Source organism: Rhopalosiphum padi, chromosome 1 (genome assembly GCF_020882245.1).
Source record: "Rhopalosiphum padi isolate XX-2018 chromosome 1, ASM2088224v1, whole genome shotgun sequence".
In the NCBI taxonomy this organism is placed as follows: domain Eukaryota; kingdom Metazoa; phylum Arthropoda; class Insecta; order Hemiptera; family Aphididae; genus Rhopalosiphum; species Rhopalosiphum padi.
This window is the reverse complement of record NC_083597.1, coordinates 58,659,149-58,686,133: the sequence shown is the minus strand read 5'-3', so window position 1 is coordinate 58,686,133 and position 26,985 is coordinate 58,659,149. Positions and strand designations below refer to the sequence as shown.

At 26.1% G+C, this 26,985-nt stretch overlaps 2 protein-coding genes and 1 long non-coding RNA gene across 5 annotated transcripts; 1 reads left to right on the top strand and 2 right to left on the bottom strand.

Annotated features, from left to right (window-relative positions):
• Positions 1-370: 370 nt before the first annotated feature.
• Positions 371-13,565, bottom strand: LOC132916986 (uncharacterized). 3 transcript variants are annotated; one of them, XM_060977479.1, is made up of 9 exons: positions 13,227-13,565; positions 6,569-6,675; positions 5,503-5,593; positions 5,126-5,259; positions 4,567-4,712; positions 3,043-3,274; positions 2,465-2,801; positions 1,625-1,881; positions 371-547 (listed from the first exon to the last, which is right to left on the bottom strand). In XM_060977479.1, the coding sequence occupies exons 3-9, from the start codon at positions 5,566-5,568 to the stop codon at positions 481-483; spliced, it is 1,239 nt and encodes a 412-aa protein (XP_060833462.1). In that variant the 5' UTR covers positions 5,569-5,593; positions 6,569-6,675; positions 13,227-13,565; the 3' UTR covers positions 371-480. The 3 variants fall into 3 exon arrangements, with proteins under 3 accessions (XP_060833462.1, XP_060833460.1, XP_060833461.1); XM_060977477.1 differs by lacking the exon at positions 6,569-6,675; XM_060977478.1 differs by lacking the exon at positions 6,569-6,675 and having other exon boundaries at positions 5,503-5,588.
• On the top strand, positions 2,755-25,265 carry LOC132916985 (armadillo repeat-containing protein gudu-like). The gene is made up of 12 exons (XM_060977476.1): positions 2,755-2,867; positions 13,949-14,089; positions 16,981-17,154; positions 17,245-17,391; positions 18,079-18,288; positions 18,383-18,631; positions 18,701-18,811; positions 18,870-19,094; positions 19,184-19,483; positions 22,935-23,123; positions 23,225-23,446; positions 25,126-25,265. Exons 2-12 carry the CDS (start codon positions 13,988-13,990, stop codon positions 25,234-25,236), a joined length of 2,040 nt encoding a protein of 679 aa, XP_060833459.1. The 5' UTR covers positions 2,755-2,867; positions 13,949-13,987; the 3' UTR covers positions 25,237-25,265.
• On the bottom strand, positions 16,790-25,264 carry LOC132916987 (uncharacterized). The gene is made up of 2 exons (XR_009660231.1): positions 25,124-25,264; positions 16,790-17,113 (listed from the first exon to the last, which is right to left on the bottom strand). It is a non-coding gene; the product is annotated as an uncharacterized LOC132916987 (long non-coding RNA).
• Positions 25,266-26,985: the final 1,720 nt, after the last annotated feature.

Below are 26,985 nucleotides of genomic sequence, written 5' to 3'. Positions count from 1 at the left end.
TCCGGTACGCAAATTTTTCTCTTTAAAAATATAATAAATCAAAATCATTCTACATGGTATCTTAACGTTAACAATATATGTATATGCGGGTGTATTGAATTAATAACTGTGACAATAATGTTTGTATACGAAACAATTTGTGTGTTAAACCACACGCTATCCAGTTGTGACATTCACGCGCATAATATGCGTCCCATATTCGAATTACCGAAATTATTTTCAATCGACGTCCGACGATTACTCACGCAAGCTTTCATTGGGCCACGCAGTATAATAACAGTATTTGAATAAGAGGTTTTCGAATGTTCAACCACATTGTTTGAATTTGTCGTCAAACGGTCGAACGACGATGGTTTCCGTAAAATGTTCCTTATGATTTATAAACTTATTTATTATATATATATTATATTATGATATTTATTTGTATTTATATACATAAGTAGTATACTGTCTATTTATATATAAATGTAGATAGGTGTATCATATAGGTACTGGTCCGGAAATGTATAATTTGTTATTTCCTCCCAGATTGGCCATGGTGACATATCTGTATAATATCAGAAAAAAAAGTGTAAATTAAACAACGCAGTTTCATCATAACATACTATTATATACTCAAGAATGCATTTGAGTGGCTCTAAGACTAATTTTCCCAGTCGATTTTGGTTTAAAAAAAAAAATTATTAAATATAATTGAAAATATTATAATTGTATTAAGTAGTTAGACTTCAAACTAAATTAAACCATTTTTTTTTCAATACAAGACTTGATTAAGAAAATAAGATTAGTTACCAAATTGGTTCCCATTTGGAAAGGTATATTTATACAAAAAGATAAACTGAATTTGTTAAATCTAAGATACTATTTTAGTAATAGACCTACACCTACCCCACTTTTGTCAAATTGGTTTCCATAGACGCAATTTCAATAAAAAAAACTGAGTGTGCTTAAGCTCTTCATTTCCCGGGCATAGAGTTGAATAGCTACTGATTGTAATATTATAAAAAAAGTATTTAAGGGTGCTAATACCCCCTAAGCGCCCCCCTATTTACGCCTATGTTGGTTTCGGCATAAGATGATCAAGTACTATGCATATTAGTATTTTCATTTGTACAAGCTTTGGAGCTTAAATAGAAGTCAAATATTATTTAAGACTCAAACTAAATTTAAATAATTTAAAACATAAAATAAAATTATCGGCGGGAACTTTCTTCTATTAGGTTGTTGAATCTTGTAGCATTCTATTGATTTCTACAGTCAAGTACTCAACCATCATGAAAATTTACAAGTATTAATTCGCATCTATCTCATTTGTTGCCATCAAATGGGAATCAATTATATTCAGCTCAGGGATGAATAAAATAAGATAACTACCACATAAGAATCAATTAGGCCAATGAGGCAGTCTTAATAACCAATTTGGTACCAGCCAAGCAAATAATTACTATAATATTATTATAATCATCAAAATAGATCATTCGTTCTGTTGTATGTACCTATATGAATGTAATAATTATTGTAATGCCATGACCTTTTTAAACTAGGCACGCGTGATCGATGATGATGATGATGATGGTGGTAATTATAAAATATAACATTATTATTGATTTATATGATTTCATACTTCAGTTGTCTCGGCGGTAATGGTGGCGGTGCATCGTTTGTCTCTTCGATATTCGTATGCAACATATCTTCGTAATCCTCGTCTTCCTCGCTCTTCATCCCTTCGGCGTCTATGCTTTCTTCATCCACTATGCCTTGTAAACGTTTACTCAGCAGGTGTTGGTCGATCTGCCTTAAGTCTTGCATCGAGTTGGGTTCACTGTATCCTGGTGTGGCCAACAACAATCCGACGCTAGTCAACAGGAAATGCGACGAACTCTAAAAAATGTAAATAAGAGCTCGTATCTTATAACTGTTGGTAATATAATCAAAATAATAATTATTATTTTAATATTTATATTATATATATATATATATATTATATACAATTTTTGAATCGTTTAGAAACCATAATTTATAAACATTTATTATCTATCCAATACGCACTGTGAGAAAACTAATACTATACCCTTTTCGTTAACAATATCATTTCGGACAGATACGTTGGGAAACAATTAATTCGTATAAAAATTATCTATCTTTTTGACTTCGGAAAGTAAACTACTATGTGCACGTATTCGTGTATGTCTAACTGCGCACTTTATACCCTTTTACCTACGAAAAACAATACGATTATGCTATTATTACCTTTTCATATTTAAAAAAGAATTTATTTTAAAACTTGCAAAAATAACACAAATGATTCTATCAAATTAAAATCGATATAAGTCATCAACAACTAGTTCGAATTATATATATACACCTGCTCTCCCAGGACAGAATGAAACAAATTGCATGGGGGAACTGGGGCTATTTTGGTGGTATATTTTTACAAAACGTTAGGTATATACTATATAGGTACCTTTTGTCCCAAATCGTTGCATCGGGGCACGAGTACGAGGTGTTGCTGTGAGCCGGCGGACCGCAGCGTGGGTGCAGAATGTTGCATGACGAACTTCTTCAGATCGCCTTCGCTCCTGCTCATTCGCCTGGACTCCAGCAGACGCCGAGGCGGCGTCGTCGAAGGCGAATCGGCCGCGGTCCAATGGTCGTAGCGCGTCTGCCTGTCTTTGGGCGTCGGTGGCAACGGCGTAGTGGCAATCCTGGGCAACGGTCGCGGACACGAAAGCAGCTCGTTGTGCAACTCGTCAGCTTCGGCGCAGTACAGTTCCAAATCACCATCGCCCGCTTTGAACTTGCTGTAACCATAAACACAAAATAAATTTCAACAAAACCGCTCGCATAGACATAATTTGTGTACGCCTGTGAGTATAATATTGTCGTGTAAACAGTTTTCTAACATAAAATATAAGACGTAACCGTCGTTTGCAACGCTCCAATTTAAAAAAAAAAATCAATTTTAGGGGAGAGGGGCTTGAATACGAAAATATACTGCGTCTGTTTGCAACTATAAATAGATATAAAGGTGTGTAGTATTACCTGTTTGTACGTATTGTGCAAACCCTATGTAAATCGTCCGATACAGCCGGCAAAGGTAAGTAACTACATTGTATTTGTGTCCAATGAAGCGTTACTTTGATTTTTCCCGTGTGAGGGTCTGTTACCAATATTTCTTCTGATTTTACAGATAAAGTACCATAAAGGCCGGTTAAACCAGCCGCTTTAGAATGTTCGTTGTCAATTATCGATACAGTATACTCGTTTGTTGTCTCTGCAATAGATAAAGTATAGCTTCTATTATTTATTTATCTGACATTCGTGAACTTATTTCTGCGAAGTTTCAATAAATGTGAACGATATAAATGACAAATTTACGTGATCTTAATTATTATTCATATACACATCAAAGTTCGAGGGAGTCATATAACAAGTGGCGTCTTGAACAAACATTTTTTTAGGGAAATTTCTGTAAATAATTTTAGGCGGATGAGTAATGTTTTTGGAGTGTAAAAATATTTGTATGTTAAACTACCAATTATCATTATTAACTAAATTATTAATTGGTTTTAACTTAGTGCGATAAATTAGCATTATGCAAGTTATATTTTACTAATATACTCTAGGAGTCAGTAAAAAAAACGTATGTTATATATTTTGTAGGTATGTAATATATAGCTATAGGGAGGCGGAGAATATAATATTATATTGTAGGTATGTGTAGAGTAGTATTTTTTTTTGGAAATTATATAGCTCGTTGACAGCCATGGGTTTTTTGTCATGTAACTCATAACCACCATGAGATTCTATTCGAGATCTCACAAAGAATACTATTATTGATTATTGAGATTCCATATGGGATCTCAGTAAAATTGATTTTTAGTAAGATCTCGATTAGGGTACCAATAATCGGAATTTTTTCATCAGATTTGAAAAGTACAGTGTTGCCACTTTCAGAATATATAACAAGTTTGTAAATATCATTATTAGTTTTTTTTTTATCAATTTTTGTTTAAATCGTCAAAACTGTATCTAAGTAAATCTACCAAAAACGTCGTGGCGGTGAGGACAAAGTTGGTGAGATCTCATTTTAGATCTCATGGCGGTCAATGTGATAGGTTAAGTAATAAATCATATATTATCAATATTCATTTTATAATAAAAAAAATTAAATATAGATAGCTTTAATTTTATGTGCGAGTGGGTGAACTTCGATATAAGCTTCGATATTTTCACTAATTGATAAAATATTTGTAACGATAGGTACTGTATATCAGAGTCTATATACCTACTTACTATTTATTAATTTAAAAATACATAATTAATATACTTATAATTTATATAATGTATTAAGCTATTGTAAATAAGAAAATTTATTAAACAATAATTTAATAACCAAATATTTTATAATGATTATATAATTAATTTTAACAATTCATCAGATAATCATCTGCAAATATATTATAAAAATATACGAGTGCATACGATCTTATAATCCTATTATATACTTGATATTTTGATATCAATAACGTAAATATAATATAGATAATTTATTGTAATTCGTACTTATATTGGAAGTTGGTGGTTTTAGGACATCTCTTATAGATTTCATCCATTTTTGTGACTCTGTTTCTGATTTTCCTGCAAGAAAGATACATGGTTGTTGTTCCTTTTGTCCTGCATAAAATATTCCAAAACCGTAGGCTTTAGTCCTATAGTGATGAGAAAATAAAAATATCAATTATATCTATGCCTATGAATATTTTTTATAATATTTTTGAATGATTATAAACTTATAAATATTATAACAATATAACTTAAGACCAGATCAGAACTAACATAGGTACCTTATACACAGAAAAAAATAGTAATATTGTAAAATATACTTGGGTACATAATTTTGATATTATTATAACAATTATATAGGTATATATATATATATCAAGTGCAACTTAGTTCAATTCTTACAATCTTAAGATGTAACATTATTAGAATTATTGTAACCATATAATATTATATTGTTGTATGTATTTAACTATATAATATATATATATGTATCATATATATTTTACCTATACATATTTTTAATTTATAATATTCAAATATTATGCTTTAGTTTATCGACCTGGATTTAATTCTGTAGATGATTGCATTGTTAGGTACTGCTAAACACGATGTGACATTTCCTTTGCTATGTCCTATATTGATGATCATACGATTTTCGTTTTTGAGTACCTCGCACCATTGACTTTTCCATGCCTGTTAACATTATTTGTATACACAATTAAGAACTATCTACTAAATGTTCTATTTGTGATCAATAGAAATTTCTGTATACCTATTATTATTATATGTATTAAATTTTAGCTTAAATATGTGAAAGTTATATAACCATGTTTGATCACTGTACATTGAACAAGAAAGGGCTTAGCAAATTATTATTAAATTATATTTTTATTATAAAAATATCAAAAGTAATAATATGGTGAAATTTAGACATACCTTCCATGAACCGAATTTTCTACCTTTAGCTGGTACTTTTATATCGATTATACCACAGATCTCCATGATTGACTTTTCAGTTTGTTCTATCCTTTAAAAATTTTAAAATTAACATTTAATGACATATTGCTTTGTATACGTTTTAATTATTGCTTGTTATCTCCTATATACCTAATAAAATAATAACTAATAACAATATTGTAACTTTTAATCGTGTGTTATTCATTAATTAATTTTTGTCTATTTTAATTTGATTCAACGTGAAATAGTTACTTGAAGGTCGATTGAGATAAAATATAATATGGGATAGGTACTATATATAGTCTATAGTTTGTCACTAAAGTCGTATTGTATGATTCTGTACTCGGAATCATATAATATATAGTAGTTATGATCAAATAAAAATCACTTATTTATAATTCATAAGTTTATCGTCTTGAAAAAGTGGTTTTGTTAGTACCAAATTAATATTATATTATTAATGTCTAATTTTCTATTGAATCTAAGTATTTGTCTAAAGAAAAAATTTGACTATTTCATGAAATAAACTTGAATAATTTTAAAAAAATAATCCTATAAATATTAAATATATTTATAAAAAATGTTCTTATCCACTATTATACATCACTATTAATGAGTAGCTACGACCCACAATAATGTAGCCATGACGCCGTGTGGGTGTATATATATAACAAAATATTCCAAGTATTAAATATTTTTAATTGGTTCAACATCAAATATTATTTTAATCATAGAAAAATTCAGATTCAAAAGCTTTTAATATAATTCAGTTCAATTATAAAAGGCATTTACTCAATATTTTGAGATTTGTAGGTACATTTGAATAATGTACTTAAGTTATGCACTTACTAATGCCAGTGTCATTTCCTGCAAGTATTTATTTTTTTTACGGGGGAGGGGGGCTTAACTAGAACCTATTCTTAAATCTTAAGTTAAATATTCTGATGCCATGGATATATAACATTTTAAACCTTTACAGCAACTATTATACAAATGACAGTTTTAATACATAAAGCCTTACGTAATACGTTTACAGTCTACAGACCACTGAAAGCATTAAAAAGTTTATTGCAATTTCCATTACAGCCCATCAACAGTACTGGGTACGCCGTTGATTTAAAATATGTTAAAATGTTCCCGAATACGAACCAACTAAAATAAAATAAAACAGTGGTAAAGGTAATATCGTAATTCTTAGATTTTTAGAGATATTTTTTGATAACATTAAAAAATAAAAACAATAACTCAAATTCTATTATTATAGTTATTATATTGTTAACATATTATTATGACTGTAATTATTGTTCTTCAATCATTTATGAATATCTGTATACCTAATTAAAATCTTCAGACTCATCTAATAAATTATAATATAATACGTTGCTCAAAGCTACGTCAGTTTTTGACTATTGTTATTTGTTTGTCTCAAGGTATACAAGCATAGACACGTCACAATTAATATTGTACCTTTATTATAATATTAAGCTGTAGATTCACCGTGAAATTCTCAAACGCATATTTTGGTATTTCCGAGGTCCTTAGTCCGGCAAATAATATAATTTTAAATTAAATATTGCCGAACCTTGAAGTTTTTCTACTCTAAATATGGAGGTTATCACCACTTTTATTATTGTTGATGACCGGAAAATAATATACTTCTATCTGGCTTTGCCTATATGGTTATATATTAGTTATGGTTTATTATTACTTTTTTTTGCACTTCTGTAATATTTTGTTGTAAATATCGATGTAAATGTAACCCGTGTAGGGAAATTGTTTTCAATTTAATAACTAATCAACAATAATAATGTCATTATAATTCTAAATCAAGAAACCTTCACATTTTTGCCTTTTTTAAAAAGTACGTGTTAAATTAATTAATTGCTTGTTTAAATTATTTTTGTATTTTAGTCTTGCTATAATTTGTTATCCAATGAAATAAAGCTTATCAGATATTTATTAATAATTATTAATTATTAATTAACAAAACATTTTAAATGTCTATATAATTTGATCCATATTATTATGGTATATGTAATACATTAAAATATATTAAATTAGTATTTGAATCAATTTTGTTGATAATTTTTGCAGTATCTTTTCTGATTAAAAACTATACAGGTACCTACTTACTATATTTGGATAGTCACATAACATATAAATAAAATACATTTATTTATTTTTCTTGAACTGTAAAAATTGTTAATGGATTCCATGTGGAGAATGTTTAATCGCTTGACACTCGTGATGTACAGACTATACTGAGTAGGTACAGACAATTAGAGCATATTGCCAAGGCCAAATAATATGTACCTACCCGTCAGCTGTCACATCTCACAGTAGATCGGTATGTATTACACATTTTTGTTTACTCAAACAGCAATTAATAGAGACAATTATCGTTTAAATTCTATTACTGGTTGAAGTTAAAATTTAAATCTATTTAAATTCTATACTGGTTAGCCGTTACCCATTTAAATCATGTGTACGCTTGAGAAATAAAAACGCAAATCATAATCAGACCAATCACAGCTGCAATGATTAAGCAACCTTATAAAATAGTATAAATAGTTTCAATAAGATTTTAGATTAGATTTGTTGATAGTCGTAATCAATTAATTTTTTTATCAATGACATTGTAGGTACACGGATTCGATGTACAACTACTAAATTGTAAAATATGACATAATATTATACTGTAAAGATCTTAAATCTGAACAATTTTTCCAACTGCAAACTGTTAATAAAAACTTAAAATTATAAATTACGAAACGTATAACAGTATTTTTTAAACGTATATACTTTAATATTTTTAAGGTAGATAGGTAGATAGGACCTATCATTCAAGCTGTTTTGCTTGTCAATGGGATAAAATTATTGAACTGAGGATATTATATAAAAGATAAAACCATATTTGACTTGAGGCAAAACCGTATGCGACATGCCCATTGTGGTTTTCTGTATAATAGTTGCATGATTTTGTAATGTAAACAAAATAGTATACGCATACGAATATAATAACAAAATGAGTCATTTTGTTTTTAGTGAAAACTTTTAAGGACTAGATACTGTGCCCCCATACCTTATATTGGAGAAAGTGTTAGCGATTAAAATATTAATTATAAAATAAAAGCTAATACCTATATAAATTATAATTTTCAATATAGCCCAAATAATATGCTATCTGCATCTAAGCTTAGTACCTGTCTAATGCAAAACTACACTTATAATTTTTTAATTATATATTTAAATATACTGGTAAATTATTTTTTTTTTTAAATGTGTTCGAGTTTCTCGTTTTGATTAAATTAATTTAAAGTAAAATATTAATATTAAAACTCTTTTTAAATACCTAAAAATAACATTAAGTACACATAATTAATATACTTTTATGTTTATATTAAATTTAATATGTAATAGGTAAATATAATTTAAAAATGCCGTTTTTACTTAAATGTCGAATATTGATTTTTAAATTATAACTATAAGGTATGAAATATGATACATATAAACGAATATTAAATTATGATTATCATTTAGAATTAAGTACTTATCAAGATATGTTGTAATTGGTTTTTTACATAATATAAATTATAATTACACAATTGATAATTTTAGATTTAGTAGGTAATATTCTCACTTTCCAGAACAAATTCATAAACATTAACAATACTAATACTTTTATGGATAATTTTTACCAATTGATTGGTTATTCCTATAGTTTAGTTATAATATCTAAAATCATTGTTTTAGGAGTCTAATACATAAAAGTGATGTTATCAACATTTTGATGATTTTTATGTATTATTTCATATTTTTACTATGGTCTATAACCAAACTGATATAATATTATAAACTATAAAGAAACTCGAACATTAAGTCGACTACATTTGTGGTTATGCGTATTATATTCAATATTAATTCGCCATGATAAGTCCTTCAATCATAATATTTTCGCAAAAAAAAACATAAGGCTATAATCAAGGTTCGACGATTTTGTTTTTATATAAAATTATATCATTGAATTTCATAACTATTCATATATTTATCGATCTATCTCAATATAATTATTTAAAGTAAAATAAGAATATTGATTAATCGATTATTTTGGTTATTATTAGGTATGTATTTTTGTTTAATATATCTTATCTAAATTATAATGCAAAGTTAAATAAAAAAAAATTACATAACATTAATTACCAGCTACCTTGCTACCTATATCAATTATATTCTAATAAAGTAATGATAATGCTATTGATTTTATTATAATATATCCCGCTTCCGATAATAAATAGTATACTGAGATCAGAGGTTGAATAACAATAAATAAATTAATATAAATTAAACTATTAAAAAACTTTTTATAATTTTTACTGTTAATATAAACATTTTTAATGAGTAAAAACATGAGTTATATACTCAAGAAGTTATTACTCGGACGAAAAATTTCAATATTTTTTATTCAAAACCAAATTAGTTGGTTAATTTTTTTTTCTAAAAGAACTGCAATATTGGATTATAAAAATCGATATAGCTTTATTATTATCCTGTACGTAAAAAGGATCGCGAGTTAATGACCTAAAATATTAACCCAAACCTGACCTAACCTACTCATTAGTGTTGCAACAATACACGTTGTCATAAATAATATTTTTTTTAAAAATAGATATTATAGAATACTTCTATAACGATTTGAAATCAAATGGACAACAAAATTAATTAAGTAAAATCTAGATCATGATTAATATTTAATTGGTATTCCTCATACGATTTATAAAATATATATTTATGAATGAATAAATGTATATTAAAACCAGTTATAAATATTATAAAGCTGTGAGCTCGATACATTTATCGAGTAAAAGTAAATTTATTTTTTAATCGATGTTTTTTTTTACCTAGTAAATTTTTACCGTTGTTAAAATCGATTAACTCTTAATATTAATTTGTTCTACTAGCATAATAATTGTAATTTAGGTTATTAAATATTAATGAACTATTTTTTGTTTACTATTTTAATCTATACATATACGATATGTACATATATTTTTAAGGTTTCTTAGTTCATACTAACAATTGTAGGTGTATAGTCGTCAGGGCCGTAATCAAACTGAATTTTTCGAGGTATTTGCCCGGGGCTCGGCTCTAGCCTATTATTAAAGGGCCTGTACTAAGAAAAAAAATTAAAATTCTGACGAGTCACAGCTGTAACTTAGGTAATCGATTCCAACAACTTTTTAGAACATACTCATTTGTTAATATTGTATCCTCGTATTATTATATATAAATTAATTATTAGTTTAATGTAAAATAAGAAAATTTTTTTTTTTAAAAATCAGGCCTAACCCTTAGGAAAATACGGGAGCCTGAAAGATTTAGTTTGTCCGGAGCTGAGTACGGCCCTAATTCACAATTTTACATTTTTCTTTGTACAATAAATCACATGTCACTACTCACTTGTCAGTTTGTTTATTTACCTATCTAGCTGTTAATAAAGTTAGAATATTTTTGTTTGTTATCTATAAAGTAGTTCCAATCAAAATAAGCTCCATTACTAAGTTTCTAGTTACTTTTTCTATGGACTATGATAATATTTTAAAGTATAATTTCAGAGAGATAAAAATCATCTAAACACTTATTGTGGCTATAGATAACATTTTACTATTTAAATTTGATATAGGAAAATAATTTAAAATGCATGTTTCAATTCAATATTTTTAAGGTACCTATAGTAGTGATATGTTATTTAAATTATAATGCATAATTATGCACAATTTTTTTTAGTAAGACTTAGACCAGTTAGACCCCTATATTCGAAATTCATAGCTATGTCATTGGGTACAATGCAGGTTGTCTAGTTATTTATGGGTTTACCTATTATGAAATATAATTTTGTTTCAAAATTGAAAATCGATACCCAATAATGTTCTGTTTGAATTTATACGTAATGATAAAAATAAAAACAAAATAACTGAATATTAGGGTTAGGTTCATCATAATAATTAAACGAAAAAATATAAATAACTAGTTTGGTTAAAGTAATTAAAAAAATAATATACAATAATAATAACAAAATAAATAAAAATTATTTTTTAAATAATACTTATATAACATATTTTATTACATTTCAGCTGATATGAAGACAATAGTTTTGTTTTTGTTAATAACATAACGTCATAATATTATAGAGTAGATTGTAGGTAGAACTTTAATGACAGTAAAAGACATAATAATGCACATAATTATGAAAACATCTGCACAAAAATATTGTACAAAACATATATATATATAAAAAAAACTTAACGATGAATCGTTCGATAGCAATTATTTTTTTCGAAGGGTTTTACACTAATTTATATGTATATTGTTTTATTTATGACAATGATATATCATTTTTAAACAATTTAGAAATATATTTCTGTATTTAAAATGTTAAAGTTCTAATAGGAACAATCAAAATGGAAGACAAAATTTTCTTATTTTTATTTACATATTTAAATTACCAATATAATTAATTACTAAGTATTGATTTTTCAAACAATATTTAAAAATGTAATTATATTATTTTATTTTTAAGCTACTGAAATGTGAATAAAGATTTTAAATTTATATTATAGCTTAAACAACTTAAATAAATTATAATTTATATTTAAGCTTAAACAACTTAAATAAATTATAATTTAATTCTTGGAACAAATTTTTATTATTGTATGTGAAAGTATGACTAAAATGTCTTTCATTTATAAGGTAAAACTAGTAGCTAACTGCTAACAACTGGAAACAGTGAAAACTAAGAAAAAAATTAAAAAACGTCGTTGTCTAGGTACCGGTTTTATTAACACTATATCGTGGAAGTTTTGTAATAATCAATTTGTCAAGGATTTTATTGCATTTAATCATTTAAAAAAGAATTAAAAATCCAAAAATACTTATTTTATCAAGTTTTTAGTGCAGTCAAGGTAGACATAGTGAATGACTAAAAGCTTAAATTCAAATTATATTGATTTTTTGAAATAAAAACTTATCTAGTTTAATATATAAGTTATAAGTACATTTTTGATAATATATATATATTATATCACATTATTTTATTTTATATATTTATGAATTAGGTAAATTAAAAGAAAAACATTATGCATTTATTTTTATTTATGTATACATTAATAGATGAAATCAAAATTTGTGAAGCATTAATAAAAAAAAATTTGGTGTATAATAAGTTATAAAGTAAACAATACCAAATATAATTGAGTTAGAAGTAATAAATATTAAATTGTTACTTAAATTAAGATTATATTATATAAATTATTAAAAACAATACCTTAAATATTATAGTTCATATGTACCTATATCTTTTATATCTTATCTGTAAATACTTGAATTAAATAATTTTTAAAAATAAAATAAAATTAGTTATATACAATTTTGAAAATTGCATAACTAATGGCTAAAATTGAATTTGGAAGAATACAATAATTGTGAGTAATATCTACTAATATTAAATTCCAATCAAATATCTAATATTTCAATAGAAATTAAATGACAATGTTTAGTCTAGTTCTTTTTAAAAAGAAATCCTTATAATTATGTTACATTTTATCATACATTTAAAATTAAATGTAATTTGCAAATCGAGAAATCTGTCAATATATTAGGTACTTTTCATTAATGGCATTTTTTTAAATTAAATTCAAAATGTTTACCTTTAAAGATGCATTCAAGTCTCCAAGATCGATGCGACCGTATAAAACATAAACAAATTTAAGTAAATGCGCACTTGCGGATTTTTATTTACAAGTCAATGTATAATGGGTAAATATTATGTAAACACCTAAAAATCTATTAATTCACTTAACATTCAGTATAGACGCTTATTTGTCCGAACAACAATAATGAATGGAGCCTAATACGATATTAACTACGCTCAAGTGAATGTGCATGATTTGATTGCAGTTTTAGTACTGCTGTCGGTACTCGGTAGTTTATAATCGTTCGTACCTACGTACGTCGTTGTTACTTATTGTAGTCATCGTCACTGTGACGAAATAGTCGTGCAACTAGATAATATTGGCTGTTGGTACCGGACAGGAAATAAAACGAAACAACAATACGATTGTTAATCATACGCTAATAATTGTTTTTTTTTCGTGATTTTTTTAAACTTTATTTACACTCAAAATGTGTTATAATAATATAAACGCTGCGGCATAGGTATATAACGTTATCTTTACAACTATGTGTGTACACATTGAATATATAAACTGTAACTATAAACTATTACTATCAGCGCTTGCAATTATAGGTAGTCAACAATGAACAAAGTTTGGTCGATATTTGGCCTATATCATTTAATATTCGAGTATATTTGGCAATGTTAACAAAAACCATTCGTCTTTATACTGCATTAGTGTTGTATCTGTTATAGGGTAAACTTACATTTTAACGGATTAAATAAGAAACAATTATGAACGAAATGACAAATAATATGGAAACTTTAAGGGAAGGATCAGTGAAAGACAACCGAAACGAAACAGACGCCATATTAGAAGATAAAACTTTAGTTGAGGTAGGCACATTTGCTACTATAGAATTATATAATACAACGAATTAAATATGGCGATAAATAAAAAAAATACTGCCTATATTAATACCTATAAAAAAAAGGTTCTATAAGAAAATCTTCTAAGGAACATTGAATGACATTTTTAAGCGTTATATACTAAAATTATAAATATAAGTTTTTAACTAAAAATAATCCGAAATTGTTCTAGTTATTATCTTTTTATAATATATTATTTATTGAGGAAAACATATTATTAGCTATTAATTAAATTAGTACAATACATATTACATATACTAAAGGCATGATATTTACCAAACTATTTATTTATTCTAGGGTTTGTCAATAAAATAAATACATTCGTATTCATAATTTCCAATGTATAAATTTGATGTACTCGTCAATATTTATATATTACAAAATAATTATATTCATTCAAAACACTGTAATATTATCAATATATTAGATCATTTATAAAAGAATTTATTCAAAATTGTATTAATTTATCGGTTAATAATAAAATATTGACTATTGGAGATTTTTTTCAATTATATGAACACTAAAAAATGTTTAACATATCTATAAATATAATATGTATTTAAAAAACCAAATAACTTACTCATTTAACTGTTTCTTATAAATGTATAGTCGTGATGTAATCTACTTTTTATGATCATCTTTAGTTAATAAAATACAATAATTTAATGACCTTTTTCCGGTATAATATTAATATATTTGGAATAAGTGTACTGTGTAGGTAAGCTTACTACAATAGGTAATAAGTATATATTTTATAATCTGTATAATAATATTAGTTATTACTTAATATAATAGTGTTAACTATTAAATATTATCTTGCCACATTCTTTTATTTTCAGGATTGAAAGCTCAAAAAAAAAAAATTAAATTAACAATTTAGTTATATGTTTGAACAATATATAAAATGTTGTAATATTAAATACAATTCTAAATATTTTTATAGACAAAAATGATATTAAATATGATAAAATGCCATAATCTAATATTTATATAATCCTATATATATATATACCGCAGAGAATTTTTATGTACAGATATAGAATTTTGAAAAAGTAGTTAATTAGTTTTAGTAGGTGAAGTACTACACCAACATTTTGTGGGGCTTCCCTGTGTTAATCTAAATCTGAACCGCATCTAACGTTCAACTGTCTGTAGGCTGTAAGTAATTCGTAAACCATTTGTTTGAAATCTGTGCGAAATTATTTCAGTGAATGCATATGCTATTGGTTTTACAGTTAATTTTATTTTTAATTGAGTATTTTTAATCATATTTTGAGCAGAAAAATGGCTTCAATCTTTAGCATTGAGAACGATGGTTTCAGATTATTAAATATAATCTAATTGATAATAAAGGGCTCAAAAGTAGTATTTTTAGTACTTTTTTAATGACAAAATATAGGTGGAAAAAGGAATATTATCAAGGATAAATAAAATCTATAATACATATAATAAAAAAATAATTATGGATGATCAGTAAACTCAATTCATATATGACTAAATATACTATATTATTAGAGACATCAATTAGTATCAAGAAAACCATTGAATACGTTTTATTGATCACAAATGTATTTGTATAGGTAAATCTATAAGTTGATGCTAATGGCTTCTGTTACAAGTAAAGACTTGAAACTTTGCGGCATTACATACTATATCATTATTTTTAAAAATCAAATGAATCTTGAATGAAATCATGAAATCTTCATGAATCAAATAATAAAATTATTGAAAAATTCATTTTTATTCATCATTGAAAAAAGCAGAGGCGTTCTCAGGATTTTTTTATTGGTGGAGGGGAATATGAAAATATATTAAAAATATTTTATATTTACATATTATTACTAAGTTAAACAGGAAACTGTATATATTACCTAAAAAAAAAGGCCATGGTGGATCTGTTCCCCATATCCCTCCCCCCGTGAAAACACACATGCAAAAAAGTATAGAACTTAAAAAATCATGACAATGAATATAGTTAAAATCTTGTTTTATATTGACTTTAAATTGTATAAAAAAATATTTTTAAAAACGTTTTTACTTTTCTGAGATAAGAGTATCTAAATACCGTCAAATAATAACCCTGAATAATATATAGTATATACACATACGACAATACGAATACGACACACGTATTATACTAGTTACTTCCATTGTTAAATGTTTTTAAAAACTAGTATATTATAGTACTTAAAATAAATGGTACTACATAATTATTATTACAGTACTGCGGTCTTCTGAGGTACCTATATCAAATGTAAAGTTTTCACACTTCTTATTTCGATTTAAATTTACTCACGACTCTTGACTGAACTTACGCTATTTCCTGTAGTTTACATTTTTTACACATAAATGATAAACGTCAGATACGTTGAGTGTTGTGTACTATTTTTGTTTATTCAATTTGTTTAATTTTATACAGGACGTTCCGGAATAATGCATTGTATTATAATTGACAAAATAAATAGATATCATCATAATTTTTTTTGATACACACGCCCACTCCGATATTTCTTCACTTCACCTATATCTATCGTATTTCTCTATATTATAATACATACCTACTACGAAATTAGGTCGGTTGCGGAGGAGATTCTCATACTGCGTCATTTATGATGATATACATTTTTATTTGTCATGATATTTTGTATCGTTAAAATTACACTACAATAATAATTATAATTTGTTTATTTTAATAGTCAATCACATTATTTAACATGCTTACAATAAATTTTTATTAGTTAAATTACTAATAAATTTCCAATAACACAATATGGGTTTATATAACATAGAATGTGTACATTAAGTTATTGACTATTTAATAATAAAATTTGTATATGATATCCATTTTTGGATATTAGGGCCCTAGTGCTTTGTACACGTTAATTGTCGAGGAACCCGCACAATCAGATGACAGTTCAAGTTACAGTATGACGTTGAGCGAGTTTGAAGAAGACAGATGGTATAATCCGACATCGTTGCCTGATGACGCAGCTGAAATAGAAAGCATCCAGAGATTGATTAAATACATACGAGTAACAATACAATAAGCACATTAAATTATTAAAATTATCATTGCACAATGTTTTTTTTGGAATATAACATGTTTTATGTATTAATTGAAGGTAGGCAATCAAACGGCTACGGCAATCGCATTGGCTGCATTGGTGGACTACAATCTACGTGACGAGTCCACGCAAAGTATTGTGATTGCTACTGGTGGCACAGAGCTTTTAATCAATTTATTAGAAACCGACCACAATGAATGCAGAGTAATGTTGTACGGATTAATACGTTACAGACGTTTAAAAATCGTTCTATAATCCGTTTGAAAATTAATTGTTTACAATTTAATTATAAAGTAAAAAATGTGTTAAAATTTATGTAACAATAAAAAAATATATTTTTTCAATTTATTATTTATTGAAAAATTTAAATAAATTACTTTAAAATAATGTTACATCAATTTTGAGTGTGTTTTAACTTTGCAATTTTCAAGATAAATAAAAATTTAACAACTAAAATGTACTTTAAAAAGTAATTTACCTATATATGTGTACCCTTTACAGTAACCCGTTTGGTTGTCCCATAATATAATAAAATAAAGTATATTTTTTTTATTTTTTTTTTTTTAGAGCAAACCAACATTTTTAATACACTTCGTAACTTCTACAACTGAATTGTTCTTATTAAATCATATCTTAACATCATAAAAAATGATCACCATATTCTTAGTTTTTGTTTAAAATTGTGTAGCATTAAAAATGTTTGAGTAAATTAAAAAATTTATTAAATATACATAAAATGATTTTTTTTTTAAACTTTCGAAGTATAATAAAGTAGCACCTATATAATATAAAATATTTTAATAGCACAGTATCAATAATTATTATTATAAGTGTATTAAATTGAAAATATTAAGGGTTCAAAAATAAGTTAATTTCAATGTATTTATTTAGCACGGTGCACTAGCAGTATTAAACGAAATGTCATACATGTTGGGTACTAGAAGAAATTTGACAAATTTGGGTGCTATTCCAATTTTAGTGAAGTTATTGTCTGACCGATCACTAGACTTACAAATTCTCTCAGCCGAGACTTTAGCTAATGTAGCAAAAATTAAAAAAGGGAGAAAGTTCATACGAAAAGCTGGTGGTATTAAATTAATGGTAAACGCAAACAAATAAACATACATATTTATTTATTTTTTATCTAAATATACCTATTTAACTTGACTATATAATTTTAAATTCATTCTGATAGGTCAAGTATATGGATGTACCACATCAAGTCTTAAGAACTGAAAGTGAAATGTTACCAGTAATCCAACAAAAGTTATTTAGTTTGTTGTGCAACTGTTCGAAAGCATTATGGTCAATGTCTAAATCGGATAAAAATAAAGATGTGATGCGACAATCTGGAATCATACCAGTAATGGCAAAGCTATTGACCTCGGTGCATGAGGATGTTGTTAGTTATATTATGGGAATTATTGTTAATTGTGCAACACAAGTAAATAGGAATTTTACAATATCAAATTGATTTTTACTAATCTCGGAATGAAATTGTGAATTTTCACAGCCAGTTTTTCGTACAGCAATCAAAGAGCAAGGTATGTTGGTCGATATATTAAAACTATTGAAGAGTCCGGAAATTGAAATGATGAATAACGCTGCTACCATAACGTTCAATGTGAGTGTTTTACTTATAAATCATGTATTGAACAACACCTTTTATGAAACCGATGTAGTGTGCTGAGGACCCCGAGAGCCGAAAAATGATTAAAGAACAAGGGGGCCTAAACTCGTTGGTGAACATCGTAAAAGTGGAATCACACAAATGCGAAACAAAATTAATGGCAGCTGCTACCGGTGCAATATGGAAATGCTTGATGAACCCGGACAACGTAAAACGTTTGGAAGATATAAACGGCATACACGTTTTGGTAAAACTATTAGACTCCGACAGTGAAGATGTGAGAAAAAAAAATCTTAAATGTCATACATAGTAACGCGTATGTGGGCTATGTGAAATTGATTAATTATTATCATTTGATTTTGTTAGGTAATCGCCAATACCGTAGCATCTTTGGCGGAATGCACGAAAATAGGACGCAATAAAATCGCTCTGAGGGCAGCTGATGGTTTAGTACCCATAATAAAGCTATTGCAAGATACCGGCCATGAGAGGATTCTCGTAAATGTGTGCCGTGTGATAGACAATTGCGCGTCTGATCCACTGTGCATGGAACAAGTGGTTAGCAATGATGGCATACGTTTAGTATGGTCCATGATGAAATTTGATTCTACTCTTGTTCAATCTACAGCGGGACATACGTTGGTCACGTTACTAAAAAATACAAAAGTAAGTTCACTTATTTTACAAAAATTAAATTATATGTTTTAACTATTTGATTTTACCATAGTATAGTTGAATACTATTTAATATTTTACGAACAATTTAATAGGATTTAAATCTTGAAATATTCCGAACAATACATTTAAGTATAACTTCGATTATATTAAACAAATTATTTAAATTTATTTTTGTGACTAATGATTATAACAATTAATATTTTATATTTAATATAATCAGTCTTATAATAGTACACAAAAATAACATTAAAATAAATAATAAACGTGATCTCAACAAATATTTATTTAAAAATTTAAAATGTTTTTTTTTTATTAATATTTTAAAGTTGTATAAAAAAATTAATTCTGCATACTCTGCAATTTTAAACTACTTAATAACAGTTTCTAAGTAGGAAAGTCCATTGATACGTAATTTTGGTTATAACTTAATATTCTGTGTATTTAACGTACGTATTGAGAATATTTCCGTTTTAGTTTTTTTGTTTTGTTTCATATAACTCGTCTCATCTAATCATGTATTCATGTACATATTGTAAATAGCCTTTACGATATAGTATTATTTTATTTTAATGCCTTTGTATAATAAAAAAATACGTAAAATCACTTGTCATTTTTATCATAAATAATTTATGCTTTATACAATAATTAGTACCTACGTATTTGTACGGTTTCGAGTACCACACTGAAGTAATTGGTAATCGATGTCGGTATTTATTGTAATTTACAACCATTAACCATTACTATAATAATAGTGCAATGCATAAAATAATATAGGTGAATAGTTGTTATTACTTATTACTTTTAAATACTCAATTATAAGTAAGTAACTTTATTATATTTTAATATATACCATTATCATTACTTTGTTAATGTAGTTCACATTGAATACACTACACGTACTATTCTAATCAAACTATAAACAATACCAATGTTACGACCTAATGTGTTTACTGTTTATTTAAATTAAACAAAAAAAAAATACATGTTTTGATTACAATTGAAAATATTTAAAATTTATTAATTAATTAAAATTAAAATAACGATTTAAATATATCTATAGAAAATCAATATAAGTAATTATAGTTACCTATTAAATCTGTCTATTATTATTCAGATTCTAAATACGTTTTAATTTATGAAAATTTAATCCAAGGTTCCTCATAAGTGTGATTTTAATAGGAATTTAAAAAAGTAGACAAATACCGCACCACTACGTAGTATAACACATTTACACCTGTATAGTAAATGCCTAGTATAATCTTGAATAATTACATTTTCAAGACGTTTTCTTACAAAAAAACAAAAATTGATGTTCTACAAGAAAGTATGACTTCAGGAATACAAAATAAAAATTAATAAAAAAATAGATCATTGTTTAACTAATTTATTCATCGCTCTACTCCGAATCTTATATTAAAAATACATGGTTACATTTTTTTTTAAATTTGTTAGAAGTTCAAATATTGACAAAATTACGAAAATTTTCAAATTATTTTGTTGCTAAAAATGTATAATATTCTAACGCCTACATGTAAAGTTTCTCATAAGTGACTCTTACAATCATCGACGTAAATATACATAATATTATGTACAATATTTTACATAGATATTGTTTTAAATTTATGTTTAATACTAAAATACAAAATTTGATATTAAATTAAAAATAACGATCGGGAGTTAGATATTTTGTTTTAATTGAAATTTTCTACCATTATTTGTATATTGTTGTTTTCTAACCACAATGCAATTTCAAGATTAATTTAAAACATTTATATCACAATTTTATTCATTTCGTTCTAAGGTAAATCATTATAGTATTTATTCGACTAATAACAATAATATTATAAGTAGGTATTATATCATTGTGATAATAATAAAATTATCATACAATACAATATGAAGTTTTGGGTGAAAATTAGTTGTGTAGAAAAATAAATTACTAAGAATAGTAATAAAAATAGATTTAAAATTATCCCTAGAATTAGATGCTGATATTATACCTATATTCCTAAACACGATAATGATATTTTTTTAGTGTCATTTGGTGTGTACAGATTTAATCTCAAACTAGCTGTTAGTTAGTATAAGTAACAAAGGCCCGGATTTCAATGCAAAGTACATCTTTTTTTTATTGATTTTAGACAATGCTTTCCAGTACATAATTTGTTTCATGTAAAGAGGTGCTTCAAAGCTGAAACTTTTATTTTGCATAATTCGATGTTTTTTCATTTTTAGAGCATTTTTTAACATTGTTGGGTCATTTTATTGGTTTTAATACATATTTTGTTCGATATACTATACAAATTTAGCCTATTTAAAGATAAATAATTTTCTTGACATTTAAGTTGTTTTCGTTTAATAGGTTTATTGGGTAAATGTATGATTAGAATGAATAATACTGCCCCAAAAGATATGCGTGTTAACATCATCGCCGCACAAGTCAATTTTTTTAAATTTCAGTTTTTTTTTTAAATAAAATATTAATCATACCTGATTTATAAATTAACAAATTGTATAAAAAAAATATTATAGAGCATTTTTAAGGTTATTTTTTACTATTTTTAGAGCATATTTGTACAGTTTTTAGGAAATTTAAATCCGAGTCCTAGTTATAACATAAGTATTTCAATATATTATAACTAATTAACTTCTCGTTCAAAATTACATATTTTTATGTAATGGAGTACTCAGAAAAATATTCTACTTCGGAAAATTAAATAATAAATATATTTTTGCCACTTAAAAAATTAAAAACTTAAAAAAATATTTTTTTCTTATAATAGATTTTAAATTAAATTAAAACCAATGTAGCATGATGGACATTTTTACCTATTTGGTATTGAAAATTCATACAACGTTTAACACTTTATATCCATTAAAAGATAGTACGTTTAGTCATTAAAATAAAATAAATATAAAGCTTTTTTCAAGAAGTATATTATATAAGCCATTTATGGCATATAATATATAATACTGAAATAGGTACTAATTAATATTTATGATAATCCAAGTACGTTAAACATTCGTTACGTCAAATTAATTAATCATTAAAAGTTAATAAACCGTATTTGAAATAAAATTGTTTAAATATTTCAGATGTATATTCATATTGTCTATGTTATCGTACTTTATTGCAATTATTTAATATAATTATATCAGGTTCAGTTAGAAAAACCCTGCTTAAGAAGATACGCGCGGGGTTTTTTGAATTATATTATATTATATTGTTAACGTTCGTACGCGCCGCGTATTCAACACGACGCAGCTTCATTATTTAGAGTTTTTTATTTCCAATTTATGTTGATATTCATAAACATAACATAATATTATGATTTTCTACTTAAATAATATGACCCGCATAAAAAATGTTTATTCTAAAGTCTGAAATATAATCTATTGGCTTTTAGAAGTTTTATTATATAATTATTATAATTTACTAGGAGTCTAGTGATATTATGCGTTCTCTAGTTACCGGATTGGTAATGCTGGTTGATTTATTAAAATCACACGATACGAGAGTGTTAGCAGCCGCATGCGCCGTCATTGGAATATTAGCCAAGGAACCAGAAAACTTGGCAATTCTCACCGATTACGATATTGTACAGCGGTTATCTAGTTTGGTGCATACGGTAATATACTACCTAAAATGCAATAATATAATAATCTATGTGCATTGCAATCGATGTCGAGACTGCAATATTAACTGTCAGCTACAATTTTTCATTTACAGAGCAATTCGGACCTCCAAGCCCATTTATCTCGTGCCATCGGTTCTTGCTGTTTATTAGAACGCAACTGTCACACGTTTGGTCGACTTGACGTAGTACTGCCCATTTCCAAATACATACATTCCAATTCTGAGTTGGTCAGACAGAACGTTACGTTTGCTCTACACGGCCTATCCGGTGACGCGACTAATTGTGTAGCCATGGAATCTTGTGGCGTCGTTCCAGTACGATGACAATAAAATATAAATAATTATGTTTATATCAGAGGGTTCAAAAGCGATACTTAAAATACATGTTTTCGTTTAATTCGTAATTTATTGTAGAATATTTTCATTTGTATTTGTTTTGCTATACATTATAATTTTTAATATATTAGTAATTAGTTGCCAAATAATAATAACTACATACAATAATATATACATTGATTTTTTAAAAAAATAAGCATATTCGGTAAGAATTTTTTCATTTAATAGCATATATATACCTACATTTTAACTAGCTCGAATTTTTATTTCAACATTTTCAAAAAAAAAAATCATTTGCTTCTTAATTTTTATTTGAAAAAATGTGTTTTATATCATTATATAACACTCCTAAAATGGTCTAAAAAATTTTAGCGTTTAAAAATACTTGAAATTTCCAAAAATCAGAATTTGAATAAATGTATTATTAAAGGAAAAAACGGGAATGACTGGGTACGCATGTTTGAAGAATCATTATGTATAAGTACTACAAAAAAACGAGGTGGTTAAATTCTTTTTTGACTATTTACCTATCTGTACCTATTTTATGGCTTTGTGGATATCAATTTATAATCCTCATTACTTATAAGTTCATGTTTAATTATTTAAAATGTTTATAATACATAATATTATAGTTACTTATATAATTTTTTTTAGGTATATTGGCCATTAGGTACATTATACTTTCAACAACATTTTTTAATAGCATAAATAGTTTACTCGTTTTAGATTTTTTTATTTTCAATAAAATAATTAGTTTTCGTGTATTATGATAGTTTAAATTTATTCTCTATTTACGTAAAATTATAATAATTTTATTGATTAAAATTGATTTTATTATTTTAAATAAAGTATTGTAATTTTAAATGAGTTGTTAGACAAGAAGAAGTTATTGTTTAACGTGTTAAATATTAAGAAGGTCAATATAGTCAAATTGATATTTTTGGAAAAACATTATTATATATTTTAGATAAGCACGATTATTTCTTATAATATTATGATAAATACTTTATTCTTTTTCTTTTTTTTAAACTCAATTAAATTAATTAAACATTTTGTTTTCGCGTTCCTTAAAAAATCTGGATGATCTAATTTATGAGAATATGTAAATATTTAAAAAATATATACAAAACTTATCTCCATTAATTATGTATGTACTTTTAAAATTAATACAATGTGTATATAGAGACGTATATAAATAACTCAATATAGAGGCTATAGCCTATAAATAATAATACACATTCACGGGCGTTGAAATATAAATTTGTACGTGCATCACTTGTTAGACGTCATTCGGCCAACCACAATTTACAGTTTGCATAAATATATAATATACAATGCTATTTTATCATTTATCATTAATCATAAAATACCTGCTATATACAATGTGATGGAGAAGATATCTTGTATTCTTGTGTACCTTTACATGGCGGTACTGTAGTGTAATAGCTATATTTATAATCAATGGTTGTATACATAGATATACGCTGCTATAATATTATAGTCTTCGGCGACTAGTATTATAAAGTGAAACCTTGAAATTATTTTAGAAATAATATGGCTATGAGGGCATTCAATTGAAAATTTTTATTTCATCTAATAAATAAATAAAAAAAAACTTATTTATAAAATAATAGTATAATTAATTGTTGTAATTACAGTTCCTAATGGAGACTATTGCGTCACGAGATCCCGATGTACAGGAGGCCTCAGCTGGATGTTTAGCAAATATTCGTAAAATCGCTTTGAACGCTCGAAGATTAAAATTATAACTAATATTATCACACGAGTTACATGTTTATATGACTAAAAAAAAGTGATAAAATAGTCTAGGAAACTCTGTTACCAATAGTTGACTTAATTGCTTTATATTATTTTGTTAAAGATTTTTTGTTTTTAAATATTTAAATATTTACTGCATAATTTGCAATGATTGTTTTTAACCATATTGCTGTTTGATGTTGTTGTTTTTACCTTCGTTAATACATAGGTACCTGAACCTAATGTTATATTATATATTCATATATCTATTTATACCTTATGAGTATACTAATATTATTATTTATTGTTATTTGTTGTACCCGTGTGGTTACGTATTAGTGGGATATAATATGTATATATGTACACCTATTTGCTTATGATGTATAGTTGTTGTTAATTGAATAGTGTATATCAATGTTAAAATTGTTTTTAGCCAAAATAAAAATAATGTAAAATTAAATAAGTGTATAAAATGAAATGCGTCAAAATAATCGAAAATAGCATATCATAATTTTATATTTTTATTTTTATACGCAATAAAAACAGAGTAAGAAAAGCATGGGACATAAAAAAAAATATAATAAATCCAATAAGTCTACGAGATCCTGGTTCTTATGATATAATAAAGCCATGATAGTAATGCACAACACATAAATGTGCAAAATATCAAAAAGTTTTATGGTGTTTTTGGACCTCTCGTAAATACGAGTAAGTACATAATAACTATAATAAGTAATTAATTATAAAAAAAAAAACCACGCGGAATGGAATCAGCAAAAGCCAAGGAGGAAATTTGCTTTCTTGAATGCAAACAGCAAATACCTTACCAAATATATATAGTACCTACAGGATTTATAGTTTATGTTGTAATATGGTACGAATTATACTGATTTTAACCCTAATGCAGATTTATATTTAGTGAATCGATCGATTATTTAACTTGCTAATTTAAGTTCATGGTAAATTATTCGAAATTCGGTTGAATTCTGTTAAAAATTCCATTATTATTTTATTAAAATATAAAAATGATTATCTCAACCTAATTAAAAATTATAATTTTGCATATAAATATTTATCAACAAAAATACTTGTATATTTTGATCTTATTTATTCAAATTTTGAGCTATAAATAGTATGAGCAAATATCTTAGGGCATCATAAATCATAATGTCGCATAAATATACCTATTTAACATATCGTGTCACAATTTGCCACTTCAATACCAAAAAATTATACACTACCATAATAGATACCTAAAAATAGTAGTATATTAAGCTAGAAGTTGTTAAAAAAAGAAAATATGTAACTTAACTTAAATGTTTAACTCGTTTAAGTACGCCTTGAGACAATCTCTAAGATCCTATTAAAAAATGTACTCACATCAACATGAATTGACTATACTTGAGAATGATGAATTCTATAATGTTTTTTCGTTGGGCTGTACAATTGTTTCTGACGATTTTACAATTCTTCCGAACGTCTTACGTAACGAAAGTATAAAAAAAACAGCCATTGTTGCAAATAGCGCATCCAACCACTGCATTTTAACGACTTTAAGAAAATACTGTTATCCACGCTTCTACTGCAGTTTACATTTAATTTATTTTTTCAATCTCACCTTTTGGTAACCAATCTGATAGACTATTTATGCAATTTCTCGTGGTTTATAATTAATTTTTTTTAATCATTATAATAATCATTAATTACACATTTATACAAAACGTCTGTAGTCTGATGAAACACACTTATTGAATTTATAT